Below are 21,302 nucleotides of genomic sequence, written 5' to 3' on the forward strand. Positions count from 1 at the left end.
AAAAAAAAAAAAAAAAAAAAGAAACCTCTTGACTGCAATGAAATGAAAGAAAAAATCCCCAACTTTCCTCTAGAGAAACAAAGTCAATACTATTTCTCCACAACAACTTGTGATGCTGATAATGTGTCCTGACCCTTTTAAGGAATAAAACTTTAAGGAAATTGATCAAGTCATTGCAGAGGAATCCTGATGTTTCATACAGTTACAGTGTGTTTTGCTCAGTTTGAACTATTAATATCCCACTTTACTCTCTTAGAGACCATTGACAACTGTGGCTACGGTTAAATCCGTCTTCGTGACATGAAGTGTTGGCCTCTCGTCTGTAAGCTGCTGAAAGAGTAATCCAAAGCAGCGTACTGGATAGGACTCTGTGGAATGCTTCACTCTGCATGTAATTTGTGCTGTTTACAGCTTTTCAAAAGGATTTCTTAACAATATATGTGAAAACATGACACAAGACTAATTTCTTAAGTGTTTCTTATTCTTAGAATCAAAGAAAAGTGGTTGTGGAAGAGTAATACCACTTCTCCAAAGTTTTTTTTTACATAAGAGTTCAAAAGTCAGCACCTATACTAAGTCCCAATCGTGTCATTTTTCACTAGTTAAGGTTTCTGAGATGTCAGGGTGGCTCAGCGGAGATACATACCATGTTCTCATGACATCAGGAGGTTAATCCAAGTCATGACCTTTTGTTAGTTGACCCTCTACTCTCTTCCTTTGGTCTCTGTACACAAACTTTTAAACATAAGAGAGAAGCTGTATAATGTTCTGGTGTATTTGGTAACCATTTCAAATCATGCTCCAGATGGGAAAAGTAACATACACACACACACAAAAAACCCCCCAGCAAAATAGAATAATTACTACTTTATTACACTGATTAATATACAAAAGTTAATTTGTTCTACAGAGGATACAGGAAAGCATGACTTAGGCATACAGTATAGGGATGGCTGCAGATACTTGGCAGTTTTGAAACTGAATGTTATGCAAAAAAAAAAAAGTCTGCACTGATTTAGAACAGTAATTCATGCATTATTCTAGCAGTATGCACTTTTAGCCATGTCATATACATCTGTTTAGAAAAACATTAAAAAGGCACTTTTGTAGCAATGAACATAGCACATGTTGAAAATCTCCATCACAATGGTAACATGTAATTCTAATAAAACTCATAATTTACTCCTCATTTTCTCTTGTATGGAAGTAATATCATGCCAAACTGTGAAGTGAACTGACAATGAGCTTTGTGAAGTTTTTTTTTTTGTTTTTTCATTTTTTTTAAAATCAATCCTAAATTTGTCAGTTATTTTGACATAATGGTACCTCTGATTCACCAAGCAGCTCATAATTCAATTTCACCTTTCAGTTTCAGATTAGTGGAAGATTGTGGTCATATGATTTGAATGAAATGAAAAGCAGAGACTTTAACTCAATTAGTTCATCAAAGGGGTAAATGGTACATTTTTAACTGAAAAAAAGTACAAATGTAAACACGTTATTTAAGTCAAATGTATACTGTTAAATAGGAGGCTATGTTGGCCTCCTATTTAACACGCACAATACTACTGTTGTGGAGCACAACTACTGCAAAACAAAGTGACTTCAAATGAATGCTGTGTGAAAAAGTGCTGTTAAAAATCTCGAGTGGTCAAATCCAAAAGCACTACTGACACAGAAACAGCAGCAAACACTATACAAACTCATATTACTCAAATTACACCACTGGGCTAATCTATATTTATTGCTACCCTTTCCTTACTTTCTTATGTTACTTTAGAGTTTGGTTAGTGTACAGAACACAACCTGTTTGGAATTTTAACAGCATTTCAACATATTTAAAATTAGAGAAAAATACATGCATGCTTTTTTCCTCATAATGGTATAAATGTAACCTTTTTTTTAAGGTAAAAATACATGGAAAAACTCATGTTTGGCATTAGTATACAGTCATTCCCTGTAGTGAAATTTCAGACAAAACATTTCAGCATGTAGAAAACATCTTTAACAAATTACTATGTAAACAATTCTAGCATTGGTCACAGTGTTTCAACAGGGGGTGTCATACTGTAATTTATGATTTAGGCCTCTAAGCTGTTCACTCTACGGCATTACAGTTAAACCCTTATACAGCAAATATGTGTGAAAACACATGACGGAGTGGAATGTAAAGCTGCTGCATCTGAGCTGTAGAAGTGAAAGCTCGTCTGAGGTTCGATCTTAACAACCTTTTCAAATATTCTAATGAAATTCTATACAGGAGTGACACATACATGAACACAAAAGCTCCATGAGAGGGAAAATATAGCCATGATAAAAAAAAAAAAATTACTGCTGCTACTACTGATAAAGTCCATTTAATGTGTGCCATTAAAAGCCACAGTGCAATGAAAACCTACAGAGCAGTTGGCTCTCGAGCTGAAAATGCATTTGCATTAACAACCAAAACCTGGATTTATAAAGCACATTAGCTAGATCACCTAGATGACTTGTTATTAATTTGTGCTTTGTTTGAAAGTGACTGAGGATAATGGGATAAAACTGCTACTTAATGCAGGGTTATGCCTCTTTGTAATGAGCTATGTACCATACCACATAGACAGTCTTTTTTTTGTAATTCAGCAAAACACCACCTGAGGGGGACAAACTGGAGGCTTTCTGCTTTCTGACACCGTCATAGTTAAAACTGCTACAATTAAATGAACAAAATGTGCTTGATGAAATTGGTGCATTGACCAATTTAATACTAATACTATCAATACTTTCATGTTTTTTCTGTCTCATGTTGCAGTTGACCACACAGGCAAGCTGACCTCTGTCTGTCCACTGTCTCTTGTCTTTTCCTGGAGTAAGACACTGTGTGCATTGTGGACTATGTGCTGTGCGGGTGGGGTCCCTGGTGCTGAAGGAAGTAAATTCATCAGCCACACTGTTGATACTAACAGCATCTCCTGGCGGACGGAGGAGGCTGCCGGGTGAGTTTAAAGGACTCGTTGCTGTCCACTTCAGGATTTTCCAGGGGCGGAATCTGTTTACCTAAAATAGAGCACAGGGTCATTTACAGTGTTGCCATGGCAGATTTACATGAAATATAGTATTGTTCACACTGCAATGCTATATTTGGCAGTGCGTTGTCACCACATAACAATACGTGATATATATGTTGACCAAAACATAATGCCAAGGCCACTGCTTTGCTGCTTTGATACACACTTCAATGGTTATTTAGATGAAACAGATATGTTTCTTAATTTTTAAAGAATAAATCTGTCATTTTAAATGCCAAAAAACACTTTATGGCAGAACATAAGGTTATTAACAGACAGCCTGTGTTCCAAACTGCATGTGTGGCATTTAAAAGGGTAAATGGGCATTTAGAAGGCAGGGAGGGTCTAATGAAAGATGCTACTATTTTTGAATCTGTCTCTTGTGAGTCTCTCAACTTATTGGAAGTGCAATACTAGTGAACTCTTTTAATAGTACATGAGTCACATTTAGGTACTTCAATGATTTCATTTCCTACATTTCCTTTCTTCTTGACAAGCTTGAAGTCAGTAACACTATTTTTTCTCTTTGTTGCTACATTGCAAAAAAAAAAAGGTATATACTGACATACATGATACAGACACACAAAGGCCTACACCTACTGATTTTCTGAAAGAGCTCCTCAACATTGACAGCATTTCTGGCACTAGTCTCGATGAAAATAGCTGCAATCGATTCAGCAAACTCCTTAGCTTCCTTCATAGGCACTTCCCTGTAAAGAGAGAACACAAAAGTAAGTGTGGATAAGTTTCACAAGTTTACAAGGGTCCCGTGGCAAATAAAATTTCTCATCAAAGACTTTCATCCATTCCATCTCTAACTAGTTTGCTCTGGAAGACTGCTGGAAATGATGAGCCATGGAAGAGAAGGATGAGTTAAGGTATTTATTACAGAGATGGCTGTTAGGTCATGCTTGTCACTGTTAGAAATATGCCTTCTAGTGGCTGGTAGTTAGCAATTTGTTTCATGGCACTCAGTCTTTGTTAGTTTGTTACTGATTTATTTCATGCTTTTAGTATCTAGGATTAGGTTGTGTCACAAAATACATAGAAGATTAATAGGAAATTAAACCAATTAAATAACACTTGTCATCAAAAAGTACTTCTGCTGAGCATGTAGTACCCTGAGAAGCAGGTTTTTACAGCTGCAGAAGAACAAAATTAGCCCACCTGATGTCTCCTAAATCGTTCTTGTTCCCTGCTATGGCTACAACAATGTCCTCTGGACCGTGCTCCTTCAGCTCCTTCACCCATTTCTTCAGTGTCTGGAAAGAGTCCTGGTCAACAAGAGCACATAATGGTCAAATCTCTGAGCAGCAAGTTTTCCGAGCACGATCTTTAATCAGGAACTTTTAACTCTAATATCGTGGTCACTTTACAAGAATACGCCCAACATTTTCTACTACATGTGTCACATATTTATTGCATTAGATGGTGTTTTTCCAGTTACAGACCAGAAAGGAATGGCATTTGTAGGTCATGGAAGCACAGCATCCAAGAGTGATGGAAAAGTAATTGAATTTTACATCAGGCATGGTGGGGAAACCTGCTACCACATTTTTATATATTAAATCGACCAGGGAGTTGCTGAGCAAAACAACAGTTCCACTGGTATCAATGGGGTGAAGGGCATTGTTCAAGAGCACTTCAACAGTAGTTTGTTACAGTGATTTTGTCGGCTGGTCTGGACATTTGAACATGTCATCCCAAACATCACTTAGGTTTAACTTAATGTTACTGTTTTGGTTTTTGGAAATAAGAAGTGTGCTGTTACTCTTACCAGTTTAGTAATGTCATAGACAATGACAGCAGCAGCTGATCCTCGGTAGTACATAGGAGCTAATGAGTGAAACTAAAAAAGACAAACACATTTATAGTTGTTAGCTCACTGAATTTATCATCCTGTAAAGCACAGTTGTACGGCTCGGTTACCCGAGGTGCTTTACAAACATGATTTCAACAGTCCATAGCCAGTATAATTAAACCCAATCTTACATGTGAAACTGACTCACAAATTAAAACATGTAGTGTTAACCCATAAAAGAATGATACAGTATACTGTACTGTGGAAAGACTATGTCTTAACATTCTTACGTGCTGAGTCATGGAAAAAGTTAGATCCTTTGAAGGTTGCTCAAGTGTCTAAAACTGTTCTCTCAAAGAGAATATTTTACAGCCACTACATAATATTGCCAAATCCTGTTTAAAGGTACCCTGTGGAGTTTTCACTGTTAACTACTTTCAATGTTTCTCACCAAAATTCATTGTGTACACCCATGATATAACATGTCAAACACAATTCCGTCTTCTGAAATCATTATAAAAATCTTTAATCTTTTGAAACTCGAGCATTGTTTATATCACTTTGCAGTCTTCTTCTCCTCTTTAACTGGCACATTGCTGTTTTTATGACACATTACCACCCACTGCATTCAGCAGAACTTTGTTATTGTGTGACATCTGAGCTTGTGGCAATACATGAAGTATAAACAAATCACTCATCATTACTCTACGGCATTACTAATAGTCAAAAACTCCACAGGGTATCTTTAATTTGTATACAGCCAGTGATCATAACAATATCTTAGTTAATCACCTCCAGAGACAAACATTTCCTCAAATAAACACCCCCCAAAAAACATTCTTAGTAATGCTTTAATCAGATTTTTCACTGTGGGATGTTGGTCACACACAAGCAACAGACTCCAGACTACAAACAAGAAGATAGGCAGGTTTTCCCCTGCAGTAAGCATGTCTGCGAAGCTTCAGCTACACACACCATCCCCCCCTGCCCTCCATCAAATGAATCAGACTGATGATACTGCAGGCTCGTGACCTTTGAACCCTATGTGAATCATCCTATTTCACGCCTAATAATAACTTGATGTCATGAGGACCGCTGACAGTGAAGTGATTGTGTCACTGCTAGCTCCCTGATGCAAAATTTAACGGAAAATTAACTTAAAAAAAAAAAAAAAACGTGATTCGTAGTCATGTGCGCAAAAATTAAAGCTAATAGTAACTAACTGAAGAATTCATGTTATAGATATACTCACCCGCTCCTGTCCTGCTGTATCCCAGATCAGGAATTTGTGTAGTTCACTTCCACATGGCACCGTCTTCGTCAGGAATGATGCTCTGTGGACGGTTACATGTATTTCACAACAGTGTTTCTAAGCACATTCTTTAAAAAAAAACACAGGAAACAAATCAGTACAAGTCAGCAGGAAACAAATAACACGGAGTATAATGACGTATGACACGGAACCCACGATGGAAATAAACCGGCGGTCTTTATTGTGTAATTTAATCCTTGACAGTTTGTATGTAATAAATGTCTTGAAGTGAAGCAGTATTATGTGTATTTTATGATTGTCAAATCAATCAATCAGTCTTATCAATCTCAGCCAAATGTTGCCATATGAAGGTCTTGATTCGACAGAAGTCTCCCGCATTTCGTCATTCTCTTAAAGTGTTTAAGCTTGGTACTTGCCTGATGTACGGTATATTCATTTGTATTTAGAACGACTTTGTTTTTATCATAAATCTGCTGCCTACAGACCTGGTACTAGAGTTTATTTTGTGCTTACTTATGGGATTTTATTTAAAAAGTATAGGCATGCGTTCAGTGTAATGGTTACTGTTGTTAAAATAAAGTAATACACAGCAAGATTTGCTTCCTGCTGATACCACATCACAGTACTAAGCTTTAAACATCTGCTAACAGTGACCTCAACCATTACTTTCAAAGAGCTGTTAGTTAGTTTGGGCTAAATGGGTCAAATGGGTTGGTTTGTGCTGTTTTTTTAAATCAAATGGGGTAATGCATTTTTCTTTCTTCTCTGTAAATGAAATGGCTTATAAATGGTTATATATGTGGCGTTTAAGTACTAAAGAGTTCATTGATGCCTGTAATCAGTATATTAGCATGTCCACTGTCATAACATTAGCATAGAGTTTTGACTTTCTATTAGTTACTTCAACATTACACAGTGGTATTCAAACCAATTGTTGCTGATATTGATTTTATTTGATCAGAAACAAACCCTGCTGAATTTATTTTGGTCTTCATAAATGCAAGAACAAATGGTTCCCACATATTTTCACAGACAAAATTTCTAATTTTTTCCATTGTTTTTCAAGGATGCATAATACAATTTCCATAACCATTCACAACATTTTCAGTACAAACAACAAAATTTAATTTCATGACTTTTCCAAAACTTTTGATGATTTTACTTAATTTCACAACGTTTCCAGGCTTGGAAAATTATATTTTAAAACTCTGTGACTTTTCCAGGTTTTCCATGACCATGTAAAGCCTGAATATAGCTTTACACCGCCTCTGTCTGGGCAAGTGAGATGTTTGTCTAACTAAGCTTTGTTTGTTTCTGGTAGTCACACTGATGTGTTTTGGTGATTTGTGTTGCGATGCTCTTACCCTATCGTGGGGCTTATGTTGTGATCGAAATGATCCTGAACGAATCTGCAAACTATACTGGATTTCCCAACTCCAGTGTCCTGAAAACAGAAGGTCACACATGAATCCCGGCACATATACACACAGTCAGTTGTCACTATTGAACCCCCTATTGATTATGCAACTGTCTGGTCACATGCCCACTCCCATCAGATAAGTTCCTGTTAGTCCACCAATTCTGCAACTCGCTCTGTATTTATTACCAGCATCACTTATCTGTTTAAACCCCCAACAAAACAAAACAACAAAAACCCAACCACCCAGCAAGTTAACATGAAATCTCAGGGCTTTGAGGGCTTTTTTGGACTCCTTGTCATGTATATTGCATGCCTTTGTGGTGATCCAGGCACAATGACAGCTCTCATCCAGGCTTCACAAGGTTAAACTATGAATACAATCTTCCATAAATACCAGCAAAGGGGTAACAACAGATTGATGTAGTCACTGTATAGTTATGACCATTAAAAGGTGGGCTACGGCCGTATGCGCAGGCCTGGTAGCTGTGATATATCTTTCCAAATGTCTATTTCATCTTTATTTCATTGATAAACGACCGGTTTGCAGTTAAAACATCGCTGAACCATCCCTGACACCCATTATAAAGAGAGTCTGGTGTGTTTTGCTTACGCAGCAGGAAATTTAACGGCTTGCTTGTAGCCGTTAGTCTGGTGATGACGTAATGGATGATAAACTGTCAGAGCCGTTAGAAAAATATAACGTAAATGCAACGAAGATTACGGTTTATCAACTTTTGAGAAGAAAAAAACAGGCACAGACGACAGAAATACGAATCTAAAAATCATTGCTGCGCCCACCGGCCCATAAGCTACTGGTTTTCAGTCAACCAAGCTAGCTATCAACAGAAGTTAGTTACATTTACAAGTTTTTTCATCAAAGAACAACACCATAAAGTAAAGTCGGTTCACACAAACGACCAAAATCGACAGTTATCGTGACAGTCGGTGTAGCTAACTTCTGCTACAGTGTTGTTAACGTCAAACTGTTGTCGGTTAGTTACACTCGCAGCAGACTGAAGGAATTTACCCCAAAAAGGATCAAACAAAAACATCTGCCACTTACCCCTAAAAGGCAAACTTTGAGCTCCCTTATGGCCATGGTAAGTTCTGGAAGTTTTTTTTTTTAAATCATTATTTGTCAGTGTTCACTCAGTGTCTTTGTCTCGTCATGCTTGAAACTCAAAGATTTTTTCGTCTTCTTGGATAGAAGAGAAACCCAGCCCCTGAGACAGACAGACTAACCATCTATGTAAACCATAATCAAGTGAAGCCAATGTGAAAGAGAACATCCGGTGACAACTTTCAAAACAAAACTCAAATGGACCGGAATAATACATATTGTAGTATATTACAGATAATGTAGTTCATATGACAAAGAATAACAAAAATCTAAATAGCTTAATTCTTACCTGAGCCTCGAACTACAACCACAGACTCGTGATGAGAAAAATTTTGATGGTAAAAAAGTCGTCGGGAAATTAAAAACGCTTTAATTTTGAAACCAAAGTTTCTTTTATCCGGTCTCTTCCTAGCTATTTTTTGTCTTACTTGACGGGATACTTTCCAAATCGGAAATCCGTTCAAAAGAATCGGGTGGATTCACTATCTCTTTGATTAAAACCTTGATACTGAGTCAAATAACTACAATTAAGACAGATGACTTCCTTTAAAAATGAACGCAAAGGTTTCATTTTCAGCCTCATTAGGCTGTAAGAGGGAAAAGTATTTAGGGAATGTGTAATGGAAAATAGGAGGAAGCAGTAAATGTGGGATACACTTAACAGGCAAACACTGAAAAAGGTAAAACATAGGCTGATTGTATCAGAGACAGAAAATCAAATACATTTTTCGGATTGACACTTTATTCTTCACAGCATTATTCTGTCTGCAACAATAAGCTACAAAAGCTTGGAACAATATGAAAATAACCTTATGAGAAGCTTCTGAGCCCAATCTAGCACTGATCTGTTTCAGTCACAGGATTAATAACATGTTGAATCATGAGTCCAGATGAGATTGCTTCCATTTGCCCGTGACCAAAGCAGGGGCAGTCACACTAGCATACTCCATACAGGTCATTAATAATAAAAAAAAAAAGAGAACATATGACAAAACATAAGAGCTGAAAATACAGTATGTTTGCAATTTTACAATAATGTACAGAAAAATGGTAAGTTAAGTAGGCCATGCCCTTGTTTTAAATATCACTGAACAATGACTACTTTGTAATAGTCAGTCTGGATCAGTTGTAAAATGAAATGATTGACTTCTTGAGCTTTATACTCACTTCCAACTGATGCCAAGAGTAATAACTCCACACATCAAGAGTTGTTAAAAAAAAAACAAAAAAAAAAAACACGATCAAATACACAACAAAACTAGATAGGTCTCCTGCGTGTCTCTGCACACATTTTTGAGACAATAATCATCACCACAGATGTGTGTTATCCCATCATAAAGCTCGAGAAACATAATTTCCCATGTTTATTTGTTTGTGCAAGAGAGGCGGAGATAACAGAAAAGATGATTGCACTACAGAGCAAAAGTGTTGTTTCACAAAGTGACCATGACAACGCCGCCTCCGGCTGTTTGTCTACATTTTGCGGTGATGAATGTACTTTTGTTGCGTATTTGTTTGCCACTCATGTTTTCATCCACTGGTCAGTTGCTAGATACAACGCCACTTTGTTTATGTGCATTTGCTGTTCAAAGAAAAGAAAGCATCTACAATATATTTAAACATATATTCATATATTACTAAAAAGCTGTAATTTAAAATCAATGGATTTCTTGAATAGTCATTCGTATTCTTCAGAATACTACTTAAATATATAATATATAGACCAATCATAAATTCTTCATTATTCAAAGAGCTTTTGTGTTAGTGGTTCTATGGGGGAACTTGTCCAGTCTGGCATCTTAAGTTATGGCACAGTGGTCTCTATCCTAACATGTCAAATTTGCATCCAAGTAAGGGGCATAATGAGATACAGGAACTGAGATTATATTTGATCTCTTACGAATGAAAAATAAACTTTATGTAATCTACTGGCAAAGTGCCTTTTTATACTCTCTTTCATCCCCCTGCTTGCTTTAGGAATCCCTTCATTTCTCCTTTCACTTCCTCTTCCTTCATACAGGCTTGGCACTGCGGATTTGAAAATATGGTCCCACCTAGTCTCTCGAGTGTAGTAGCCAGTTGTCCACTACAGCAGCTACCTCTTTTCTGTTTTGTTACATTTGTGTTTTATGTGGGGGAAAATGGGAAACAATCTATATGAATTGTTCTAAAAAAGGAGCAATTCAGGACACCAAAAGCAGTATTACTGTACAAATTTGGTGAACACGATTATCTAAATATCTGCCGCATGAATTCACCGATTCAGCGATGTGAAATCTCCCGTGGATGACAAGTGATACTACAGGACAACTGACCAGCGGTAGAGACGTACAGCAGCACGAAGCCACCGAATACATCACTGAGATGACATCTCACATGTTGGCGTCTCTCCTGTCTTTGCTCGGTGAGGGCTTTGAAGGATCCTTGACTGCCTTTCCGTTGGCGGAGGCAGCTGCGTCGGTGCCGGCAGCCACTGCGGTGACGGAGCGTTTGGCTTGCTCCTCGCTGCGGGCCTCTGGGCTTGGCTGTGGGGGCGGGACCTGCTCCGCCGGTGGCTGGACGGTCAGTTCCTGCTGCAGTTTGTGGCTCTGCAGGAGGCGAAGCTGGACGCGGAGCTCCAAGATGGCTTCCTGCTCCTCGTGGATGGCCTGGTTCAGGTGGGTGTTCTTGTTCTACAGGGCAACAAAGACCGGACAGAAGTTAAGGATATCATCTCTTAACGATATTCAGAGAGAATATCAGTGTTATAATTTTATATACAAAAGAATTCTTAAGTGTGTTTTACTTTCAGACTTCACTACGTAAGAACTCGACACACTCAGGTTATAACGGATGACCACAAAGATGACACTAAACGGCCAGTGTGAACGCTTTTCTCACCTCCAGTTCCTCGTTTTGCTTCTGCAGGTCTTCCAGAATCATCTGTAGCTCTTCCTCATCCTCGCTCTCGCTTTCACTGTCAGACGAATATTCCTCTGTCTCACTGCGACCCTGCTGCCGACTGGGAAACACAATCCAGGGTTATAGTGGGGACCTACTGTACATGCAATGACTGTTGCGCGTTATATTACAGCATAATTATGTCTTCTTTTACCTCTGTATGTCTGCGATCTCTGCCCGCAGCCTCTCGATTTCTTCCTTCTCAGTTGCAATCTGTCTACGTAGCACCTGCTCGAGAGAGATCAGCTCCTCCTGCTCTGTTAGGATCTCATTTTCCTGATTATGGAGAAAAAGTGGGGGAACAGAAAGTCCATCTTAGTATAGCATATATGGAACTAGACAATATCAGGTTTCTTTGAGGTCATCTAAGCATACGTGTTATTTTGTGGAAATGACTCACCTGTGCTAAAAGGAGGTTGATGACCTCTTCCTCGTTCTCAGTCATTTCCTCTTTTGAAACATCTTCCTTTGACAGGCTCGCTATCTCCTGGGCTATCTTACTTTCACACTCCTAAAGGCCCCATCAGGGGGAGGATACAGAAATAGAGCACAACGGTCAATTCTGGTTTTCCCCAAATACAATATAATGCTATAGATAGAAGCCTGTTACCTTATTTTAGCACAAAGACTGGAAACGGTGAAATGACACCTCTAAAGCTCACCAATTAACACATTAGATCTACTTTGTTGAAGTCATACGAAAAACAGCTTTGAAAGTGGTATCAATCCTCTCATCTAACTCACTGTGAGAAAGTGAATGCGCATACTTCCTAAAATGGTAATCTTTTGCTTTATAGGATCCATGAAACGGAAATGAGAGCATCTTTAGTTTCTGTACTATGACATATTTCCCGGTGAAACGGAATATTTGAGTGGTGTACGTTTACAAGAGGGATTTAAAACAAATCCTTCGCATTTGATTGGACCATTAAAAAGTGGGCGGGGCTTAGAGTTAAGCGAGATACAGAGCTACAGAGGACTGTTGGCTCCACACACACCTCCTGACCTGTTGTTAGATCAGGAGGAGGAAGAGGGAGAGATGAATGAATTAGACCTCAGCCACATTGTTTTGGAAATGAAACACGTTTTTGCCCACTGATATCCAAACAGACATCTCTTCCCATCTCTCTTCATATTGCTCTGTTAGCTATGTCCGGTGTGGTTAGCTACTCGCCCAAAGTCACATTTAATTGGATGAACTTTTGTAAACGTCCCTGAGTGCAGGATGAGTAATCAAATATTTGAAACTGTTTTACAAGAAGTGAAAGACAGGGATTATAAAATGATGATGGTTTTTGATCTTTATTTAACATATAACAAGAGAAAAATGAACAATTAACACAGGGACACAGGAATAAAACTTGGAAAATGTATTTTTCATTTCATGGGGCCTTTAAAATAAATAAAAAACATACAGTACAGTATAGTATAGTAGTAGTAGTATCAGTATCCAAACACAACTTACCTGACGTTTGGCCTCCCTCAGTTTGCGTTTTAGAGCAGTAAGAATTCTCTGAACCTCCCAGAGTCGTTCTTCTTTGGACAAGTCCTTCACTCCGGCCTGGAGGTCCCTGTGCAGGCAATTCAGCAGGAACTCCTAAGAAAACACACACAGTTCACATTTATAGCAGCACCAATGTACTATAAACAGAAGAAGCCTACTTAGCTAAATTCCTGATGAATCACTATGAGTTTACAATGTAACACTTTAATCCACAGCACAGGTCATATTCAAACATCTAATTTCCCACACATCACTTCTTATGACAAGGCAGAGTGACTTGAAAACACTTTGTTAGAGTGACATTTAAAAGCCTTGTAAGGGATTGTTTCCCCTATAATAGTGTAAACAAGGTTGCTAAATTAATGTTGATGTCAACACCAGGTTAAATGCTAGAGCCAGTCCGTCACTTTGGTCCAGACTGAACTGACTCATCTACTACTGGATAAATGGATTGTCATGAAATTTTGTGCAGACATTCATGGTTCCCAGAAGAATTCATCCTTTTCCTCTAACATGAGCATGTTAGCAAGCAGACATTTGCATTTAGCTCCAATCACTGCTCTGCCAAAGTACAGCCTCACAGAGCTGCTAGTATAGCTGTAGACTCGTGTTTGTATCGCAGTGAGACTGGCATAGTAACTAACTTTAAGGAACTTCTGGAACAAATGGTGACAAAACTCCTGGCACACTGAGAAACAGAGGCAAAGATAAAGATGTGCACGGCTGACAAGTGAATGTACTATAAACAGAAGAAGCCTACTTAGCTAAATTCCTGATGAATCACTATGAGTTTACAATGTAACACTTTAATCCCTGCTTAAAGTGATAATGTATGATCTGTTTACTTGAAACAGCAACATAACCGATGAAGTATTGAAGACTCAAATTTCTCATATTTCTCTGAAGATTTACAGTAAATATATATGTATATACACATTCTATCACAGACATCATAAAGCAAGTTGCAAAAAGCAGCAAGTCGGGGTCCAGTGTCTTGCTTAAGGTCTTTCTGGTAAGAAATGAACAAAGGCTGCAATTAACAATTATTTTGATTATCCATTAGTCTGTAAAATATAATTTATACTAATTGATTTACCATTTTGGTCAATAAAATGTATGAAAAAAGTGAAAACAATGGCCATCTTTAAGTTCCCAGAGCCCAAAGTGACGTCTTCAAATTGCTTGTTTGGAACAGTTCAAAATACAAACAGTGAAAAGCGGGAATCTTCACAAGACGAAACCAGCAAATATGTCATTTGTGCTCAATGAATGACTTAAAAGATTAATCAATTATGAAAGTTTGACTTTTTATTTTCTGCCAATCCAGTCATTTACTAATCATTTCAGAAGTAAAATGGACATATTGTCTGGAGAAAGACCGAACCCACCTGTCGTCTGATCTCCTCTTTGATGCTCTCCTGGGTCTCGGGCAGCGCTGGCATTGTTGCCATGTTGGACCAGCGGAGTGGCCGCACCACCGGTTTCAGGACTATGTCTCCAAACAGCTCCCTCACATGTGTGAAGAACATGTAAAGAACACGGTTCCCAATCTAAAAAAAAAAAAAAACAAGGTAAACATCAGCTGGGAAAAATGAACACAGATATAGAACAGTAAATTGACTACATCTAGTCTTACAGTACATGCAAAGTAATCTTAAAGATAAATTGTCATAAAGATGAATTGTCCGTATTTCTCTGCACCAATTTGCCAACAACACAAATTCCTGCATATTTACTTGCCTGACTAAACTGACCCTGACTCTCTTGTTAATTGAAAGAAGTGTTTTCTTTAACAGTGTTGTGGCTGCTGCTGCTGCTGCTGCTGCTGCTGTTGGTTCAAAAAAAGTGCAGCAGCCACAGAGATGTCCCCTATGGGAATAAATTAGCTTCACTAAACTAGGCCAGGGTTTTAGAAATGAACTGACTGTTTGATCCAATAAAAACTTGGTTTGTTGCTATGGGGAGGTTTCTTATCTTTGGAGGTGCACTAGAGCTTAAGCCCCATATTTCAATTTGATGATGCTGTTAAATTTCTGTTCTCTGTAACATTTTTACCTCTTTACTTCATTGTCTTTCCTATTTCCTTCCTTTGTTATAGTTTCCCATTAATCTCCAATTAGTCAGCTTGATCTATCATTCCTCTCTGACCTGTATGGTTGGGTTGAGGACGATGGAGATATTCTGAATATTCATCTTGGTGTCCGCCTCCCTGGTGATGACGTGGTCCATGTGTGTGACGAGCCAGGAGAGAAGAAGATGGCTCTCAGACGGCACCTCTGTCAAAAGCCTCTGGAACTCCGTCACCTTTTCAGCCTCCACCTGCCGACCGCAAGCGTCCTCGAAGCGCTGCGCCAAATCCCGACCTAACAGGTTCTCTGGCAGCTCACGCAAGTACTGCTTCAGTAGGCTGGCAACAGTGTGGGGGTCATACTCTTCCAGGCAGGGGCACTCCTCACGGTCATATGCTGCTTTCAGTTCATCCACCTTGGACTTCATACCTGAGAGTGTGAGAAGTTGTGTGAGATTCAATCAGACTCACAAATAATATGATTGACATGCTAGTTGTTTCCCCTTTTATGCATTTTGCCTTTTGTCACAAGATGATGTCAAATCAACAGCATCGCATGGTTTAAATACCTGAGACTCGGTAGATGCCCTCACACTTCATGCCATAATTTTCAATGTAGTCCACACACTCTCTGAAGATGGCTGGCAGCTGGATGCAGTCATACAGAGCTGTCCTCTTGATAGCTTCAGCCAGGGGAGCTCCAAAGATAGGCCTGAAGGTAGGGGTCTCCACTGGGACCGGCTCTGCTTCTGTTGTTGGCTTCTTCTTCTTCTTCTTCTCCTTCCACTGTTTAACCACGTCTGCAGCAGTCAGGTCTTTTGATTTCTTATCCTTGGCCTTGTCTTCCTTGGGGCCCTTCTCCTTCACCTTAAAGTCCTTCTCCTTCTTCTTGGAGAAGCTTGGTTTCTTGAACACATGGATTCCCTTGGAGCGCTTCATCTTGGACGGGCTCTCTGCTTCGTCTGCTGAACTGTCTTCCTGGAAGGCAGCGTAGCCTTCCGCTGATGACAATAAAAAAAAAAAAAAAAGAGTAGCAAGAAGCAGAAATAGGGTTAGATCTGAGGGGAGAAACACCCGTTTTCTTATCCTCCTCCTACGACATAACCATGATAGCAGTGAAATAGAAACAGGCAGAGAGATGTGTGTGAGAGAGAGAAGATAGCAGAGGAGGGGGAGAAAGGGGACTTGGAAAAGAGGTCAGCCACAGATTTAGCATAGCTCCCACTGCACCTTACGCCTCTCTTCTCTAGAACAAGCCAAGTTTAAATATTTTTCCTCAGAGCAAACAGCTACAAGATAGTGTCAAAGACAGTCAGTGGCCCCCTCACAGTTTTTGTCTCCTCTAATCATCTCTTTGGGTTTTCCCCAGAAAGGGCCCCGTGCATCACACCGCTGCCGGACACACACCTTCACTGGGCTCTCTGGGTGTGCCCTGATACTGCCCATCTCTTCCTCTCTCTCACCATACCCTGCAGTAGGAGCTAAATACAGACATGGAAAAATCCTGACACAAAATGGACAATGGGCCTGACAACCACTCAGTGAAAAACATTCTCAGTAAAGGAACGTTTCTGACCGCTACGGGCAGCAACAGCCCACAGGATGGGAAGGTGGGAAGCTCTTTCAATACTAACCCTCCTTCACACATAGTTCCCGTTAAATTACTGGGATAACCTTCCAGACACCGCTAGTGATTTTCTCTATTCACACATGCAGCTACATTCGGGAACATTTCCGTCTTGCGCCGCTTCACACATGCCACGGCAATGCTGGAATAGATGGGGCAAGGCACCGTCCAGCAGATGGCGGTCATGCGACACTTACGGATGCCGACCGCTATGCACGGACTGAGAGGAGCTCCCTTGTTTCTGAATCTGTCAAGTTTCCAGCCATTCTTGATAAAAAAAAGAAGCTTGTTTGCAAACAAAACAACTTCTATTGCCTGTTACTTATCAAATCACCCACGAAAGCATTGGCAAAGCAACCGTAAACAAGTCACGGATTCAAATACGTCATCAGCGGAATCTTGTGATTGGTTCGCTCGCTCCATGTGAAAGCATCTTTTGTCAGACGGACGAAACCCTTTACATGCTTGTCTCTGCACTATTACTGCTTTCATACAACACAGCCATACCAGCATTGTCCCTGAAATGTTACTAGGTCTAAGAGGTGGGAAATTGGCGGTACAGATGTCTGTGAATATCGGTCCCTGCTCCCATTCACACATGACCCCATGCAGGAAATGTTCCTATACATTTCAGGGATAGATTGCATGTGTGAACAGCTGCTACTATTATGAGGTCATCAGCAACTTTAATGTGGTATTCATGCCTAAATGTCTCTATAACTTCATCTTAGTGGTCTGAACTAGATGCCCTTGAAGCTCCCTGCTGTTTCTGCCTTCAGTGAATAAAGGCTGAATAAGTAACTTTACCTGACTAGAATGAACTCCCTGATGTTTTATACAACATGCAGGCAGAAGAACCAGATGTTTGTAGAGTAAGTTGTCGTAATAATTTTTTTTTTCACCATTTGATTTTCATCTTGAATGCCTGAGCTTAGAAAACCAACCATTATATTGTATTTGTTTTATGTGCCTAACACTTGAGGATAACATGGAAACTTTCACGTAGGCTTTAATGTGTTGGATACTGAGATAACACACAGGGTTTTGCTTGTGTGGGTTTTGTTCAAGCCTATTACTACTCATACTGAACAAATATATTCTGTGTTACGCAGTTATTCCACAATGCTATCTCATAATTATATCTTACATCATAATTAAGGTATTAAGATGTTATAAATTCTGCAGAAACAAGCATTTAGTGATGAGCGATTTGACAAAAAAATATCCCACATTAGGATTCATCCAGTAAACAGTTTGTCCAATGTCTTTAGCTTATATTTGTAGAGATACAAATCTACAGAGAGGAGATACTGCATTATGATGTTTTCCTGTTACTCATCATCTTTTTCTCCATTTCTAGAGACACTTGAACATAAACCTCTTAATGCTGTCTGTGGAAGAATGCCAAGTTTGAAACGTGTTGCAATCAAGACTAGTTTCGAGTCCAAGCCTTCTTGTGTTCTTTGTGACTAAGTGTCTGTATTTGCGCACATTGAGCAGATGAAATTCCCTCACTTCCTCCCTCCTTCAATTTCTTGTTAACACTGACTCATCTGGGGTGGATATCCATGAGGAGCGGATAATCATACAATCAAAAGCTGCTATTTTCCAGAAAACATGACAGGATTATTTCTTACTCCTTTTCTCCTTCTTCTTGAACTTGTTCTTCTTTTTGCTGTGCTCTTTGTCATCGTCTGACACATAAGCGTCAGGTGCCTCGTGGTGATGACCATCGTGCGGCGGCGACGGCTCGCCGGTGCGGTACAACCCGGGGAACTTGGTGGGACTGATCTCCTCGGAGCTGGGGGTGCGGGCCACGCCCCCTGGGTGCTCAGCCCTGCGCTGCTCAGCAGGGCTGCTGCTAGGGGGCAGGAAGCACTCAGTCATGGCTGCTCTGCCCTTATCACTCCTCTGGCTGCGGGCACATCACCTCTCCATCACACCTGCAGTAGATAGAAATATGAGATACTGACTCAACATCGGTGATGTCAGACAATCTCCAGGATGTGTGGACCAGTTTATAAACAGTTTCTTTCATTATTCCTTTTGCCTTGATCAGGATGGGTAAGAATTTATTTCTATGTGTTAGCTGCCCTTAAATATGTGACAGACAGTGGCCACATTTGTGTGTTATTCAGGGACTTTAATTTGTTTTTTGTGCATTTTGTTGGTAGTAATTACCAATTATTATCAGCACATATAGTTATAGTAAATCTGAACAAATGTACTGAACATGGGAAGACTACTACTTTGTACCATATAAGAGGAATGAATTACAAAAGGATTTTTAAAACATTAGTGTCTTATCCCATTTGGTGATTTTACACTATCAAATCTGGAGCACTTTAAAGAGGTTTGTGATCGTTCTTGATGCAGTTTGTATATATGCTTCAATTGTATAGTGACTGAATTATGTGTGTGGTACTGGACATCGTCTTTCTGCGGGTTTCCCCTGCTGTACTCATATTTGGATTGTCATTGTCTATCATTACGTGCATCACCAAACCAATCTAAATGGTAAGTCACAATTTTAACTTTAGAAAAGAAACACAAAATTCAGAAATCATCTGAATCCCACAATGAAGAACACAACAACACAGCTGTAACATTATAAAAGCAAATGTTGGTTAAAAGCTTAAAATAATGACTCAGTTAGGTTTAAGAACATTTTCATCAGTATTTTTTCCAGGCAAACTGTGCTGCTTATCGCACAGTTATATTTGCATTTAACTGACACTAAAATCTTAATCTGAGAATCAAACTAAACCATTTTGTACACAATTACAGTACAATGACATAAGCTGCAGCCCTTCTTGTTTTCCTGTTTTTCTTTGTATGATGACTGAACAACTGCAACAGAAATGTTTACCCACCAGATGGGGCTCTGCTATATGAACAGTCACACCTTCCTTCTTCAAACCTGACATCCACAGTCAGCAAAACAAAACTACAGTTTACAACACAAACGGTATTGACAGTATTTTAATTACAAACACACAGCCTTGATGACTAACAGAGCAAACTCATATAATCGTCCATCTTGGAGCTGGGTGTTAAACAACAGGAACAAATGAAACCACAGTATGGCTGCATTTAATTATTTTTGTTTAATTATACGGAAACATCAGGTAATACCAGTTTTAGGAAGTACATTAATGTGCGTAATCACTCACTCCACTATAATATGTTTCCCAACCTGACAGCAAGTTAAAAATCACATATCACACATTATTGAAGGAAACAGCTTAGGTGGACAATATGTTACATTCTCAGCTTCTCCGAGAAAATACGCTGATGTGCCATAAAGATAGATGTGATGTAAAACAACAGCTACAGATTCACCAACACCCTTAATTGTACCCTGAACACAAATACCACCAACAAATGCTGCCTATCTCTGACATTTTTAATCTTCCTTCGGTGTGGGCAGATTATCCTCACTGTTTTCTTGCCCTGTCCTGTTTCTTAATTCAACACAACCAGTCACACATCATCGACTGGCCGTTAAAGCACTCAGATCAGTTTCTGTACACACGCGCATAAGCATATTTTCATTTTAAAAAACGACCAAAAGAGCAAACTCTCCCCTGAATGGAGGGGCCCATATGCTAACGTTAGTTCAGCTAGCTGCCAACCTGTTAAGCTAGCTGATTAGCAAGCCTGTCCGTTACGAATAAAGCCTCTGTTTCGTTCAGACAAAACCAACGTGAGATTTATAGTTAGCTACAGATGCTAAACTCTATTTTGTAACAGCCGTACTGTCGTTCAACAAGTTAAACACAAAAGACATGTAACTTTACCAAGTACTATCCCGTTCGGTCAATTTCAGAGTGCAGCTTCCGACTGCCTGGTCTGTATACTAAATAAACCCATCTGCGCGTGCGCGGTGTCATAAGTGCATGATGGGAATTTGAGTTCGACAGAGAAAGCTTCAGCTATTTTGTGTTCTCACCACCAATGTATAGTCTTTATAGGTTTCTCTTGGCCGAGAATGATCTGGAATCATTGAAGACTGTTTAGGCTTCTTCTTAACCCCATGTTTGCTGTTATACAAGCCTGCGTATAAGAAAAACTGTCAAACAATGGTTTGAAGAGCACCTATAATCTAAATTTGGGGAAACCACTTGCTCTTCTGAATCATGTGTACTTTCCAAAAATACTGCGGTAGGATCCTGAAGACTGGTGGTCATCCTAACATATGAAACACATTAGTCCTCTGATCTTTGTTGGCACGGTCTGCTCCATCCCACAGCTGCAGTGGCGAAATGAGGTCGTGATTCAATATCATAAAAAAGACAAACAAGGTCTCATTGTGCTTCTGGTACATTAGTCTGTGCAAACTGCTGTTGCATGCCAATTGGGAACAGAATCAGTGATAGGGCACCCTGCTGCCTTTTGAAAATGCACTGGCATCACAAAGAGCATTTGTGTGTAGCGGTTGAGAGATTGGCATCAGAAAACGCTCCCTTTCCCCCCGGCTTGCATGAGACGGTCAGTGAGCA

At 39.5% G+C, this 21,302-nt stretch overlaps 2 protein-coding genes across 2 annotated transcripts; both read right to left on the reverse strand.

Annotated features, from left to right (window-relative positions):
* Nucleotides 1-852: 852 nt before the first annotated feature.
* On the reverse strand, nt 853-8,797 carry rab31 (RAB31, member RAS oncogene family). Its single transcript, XM_067606417.1, has 7 exons — nt 8,605-8,797; nt 7,486-7,565; nt 6,101-6,182; nt 4,825-4,896; nt 4,215-4,321; nt 3,648-3,757; nt 853-3,036 (listed from the first exon to the last, which is right to left on the reverse strand). The coding sequence occupies exons 1-7, from the start codon at nt 8,638-8,640 to the stop codon at nt 2,939-2,941; spliced, it is 585 nt and encodes a 194-aa protein (XP_067462518.1). The 5' UTR covers nt 8,641-8,797; the 3' UTR covers nt 853-2,938.
* Nucleotides 8,798-9,381: 584 nt separating this feature from the next.
* Nucleotides 9,382-21,101, reverse strand: ralbp1 (ralA binding protein 1). Its single transcript, XM_067606424.1, has 10 exons — nt 20,601-21,101; nt 18,438-18,743; nt 15,743-16,174; nt 15,254-15,603; nt 14,494-14,655; nt 13,067-13,198; nt 12,002-12,112; nt 11,756-11,877; nt 11,542-11,662; nt 9,382-11,333 (listed from the first exon to the last, which is right to left on the reverse strand). Exons 2-10 carry the CDS (start codon nt 18,685-18,687, stop codon nt 11,034-11,036), a joined length of 1,980 nt encoding a protein of 659 aa, XP_067462525.1. The 5' UTR covers nt 18,688-18,743; nt 20,601-21,101; the 3' UTR covers nt 9,382-11,033.
* Nucleotides 21,102-21,302: the final 201 nt, after the last annotated feature.

The sequence above is a fragment of the Thunnus thynnus genome, chromosome 12, assembly GCF_963924715.1.
Source record: "Thunnus thynnus chromosome 12, fThuThy2.1, whole genome shotgun sequence".
NCBI classification, from domain to species: domain Eukaryota; kingdom Metazoa; phylum Chordata; class Actinopteri; order Scombriformes; family Scombridae; genus Thunnus; species Thunnus thynnus.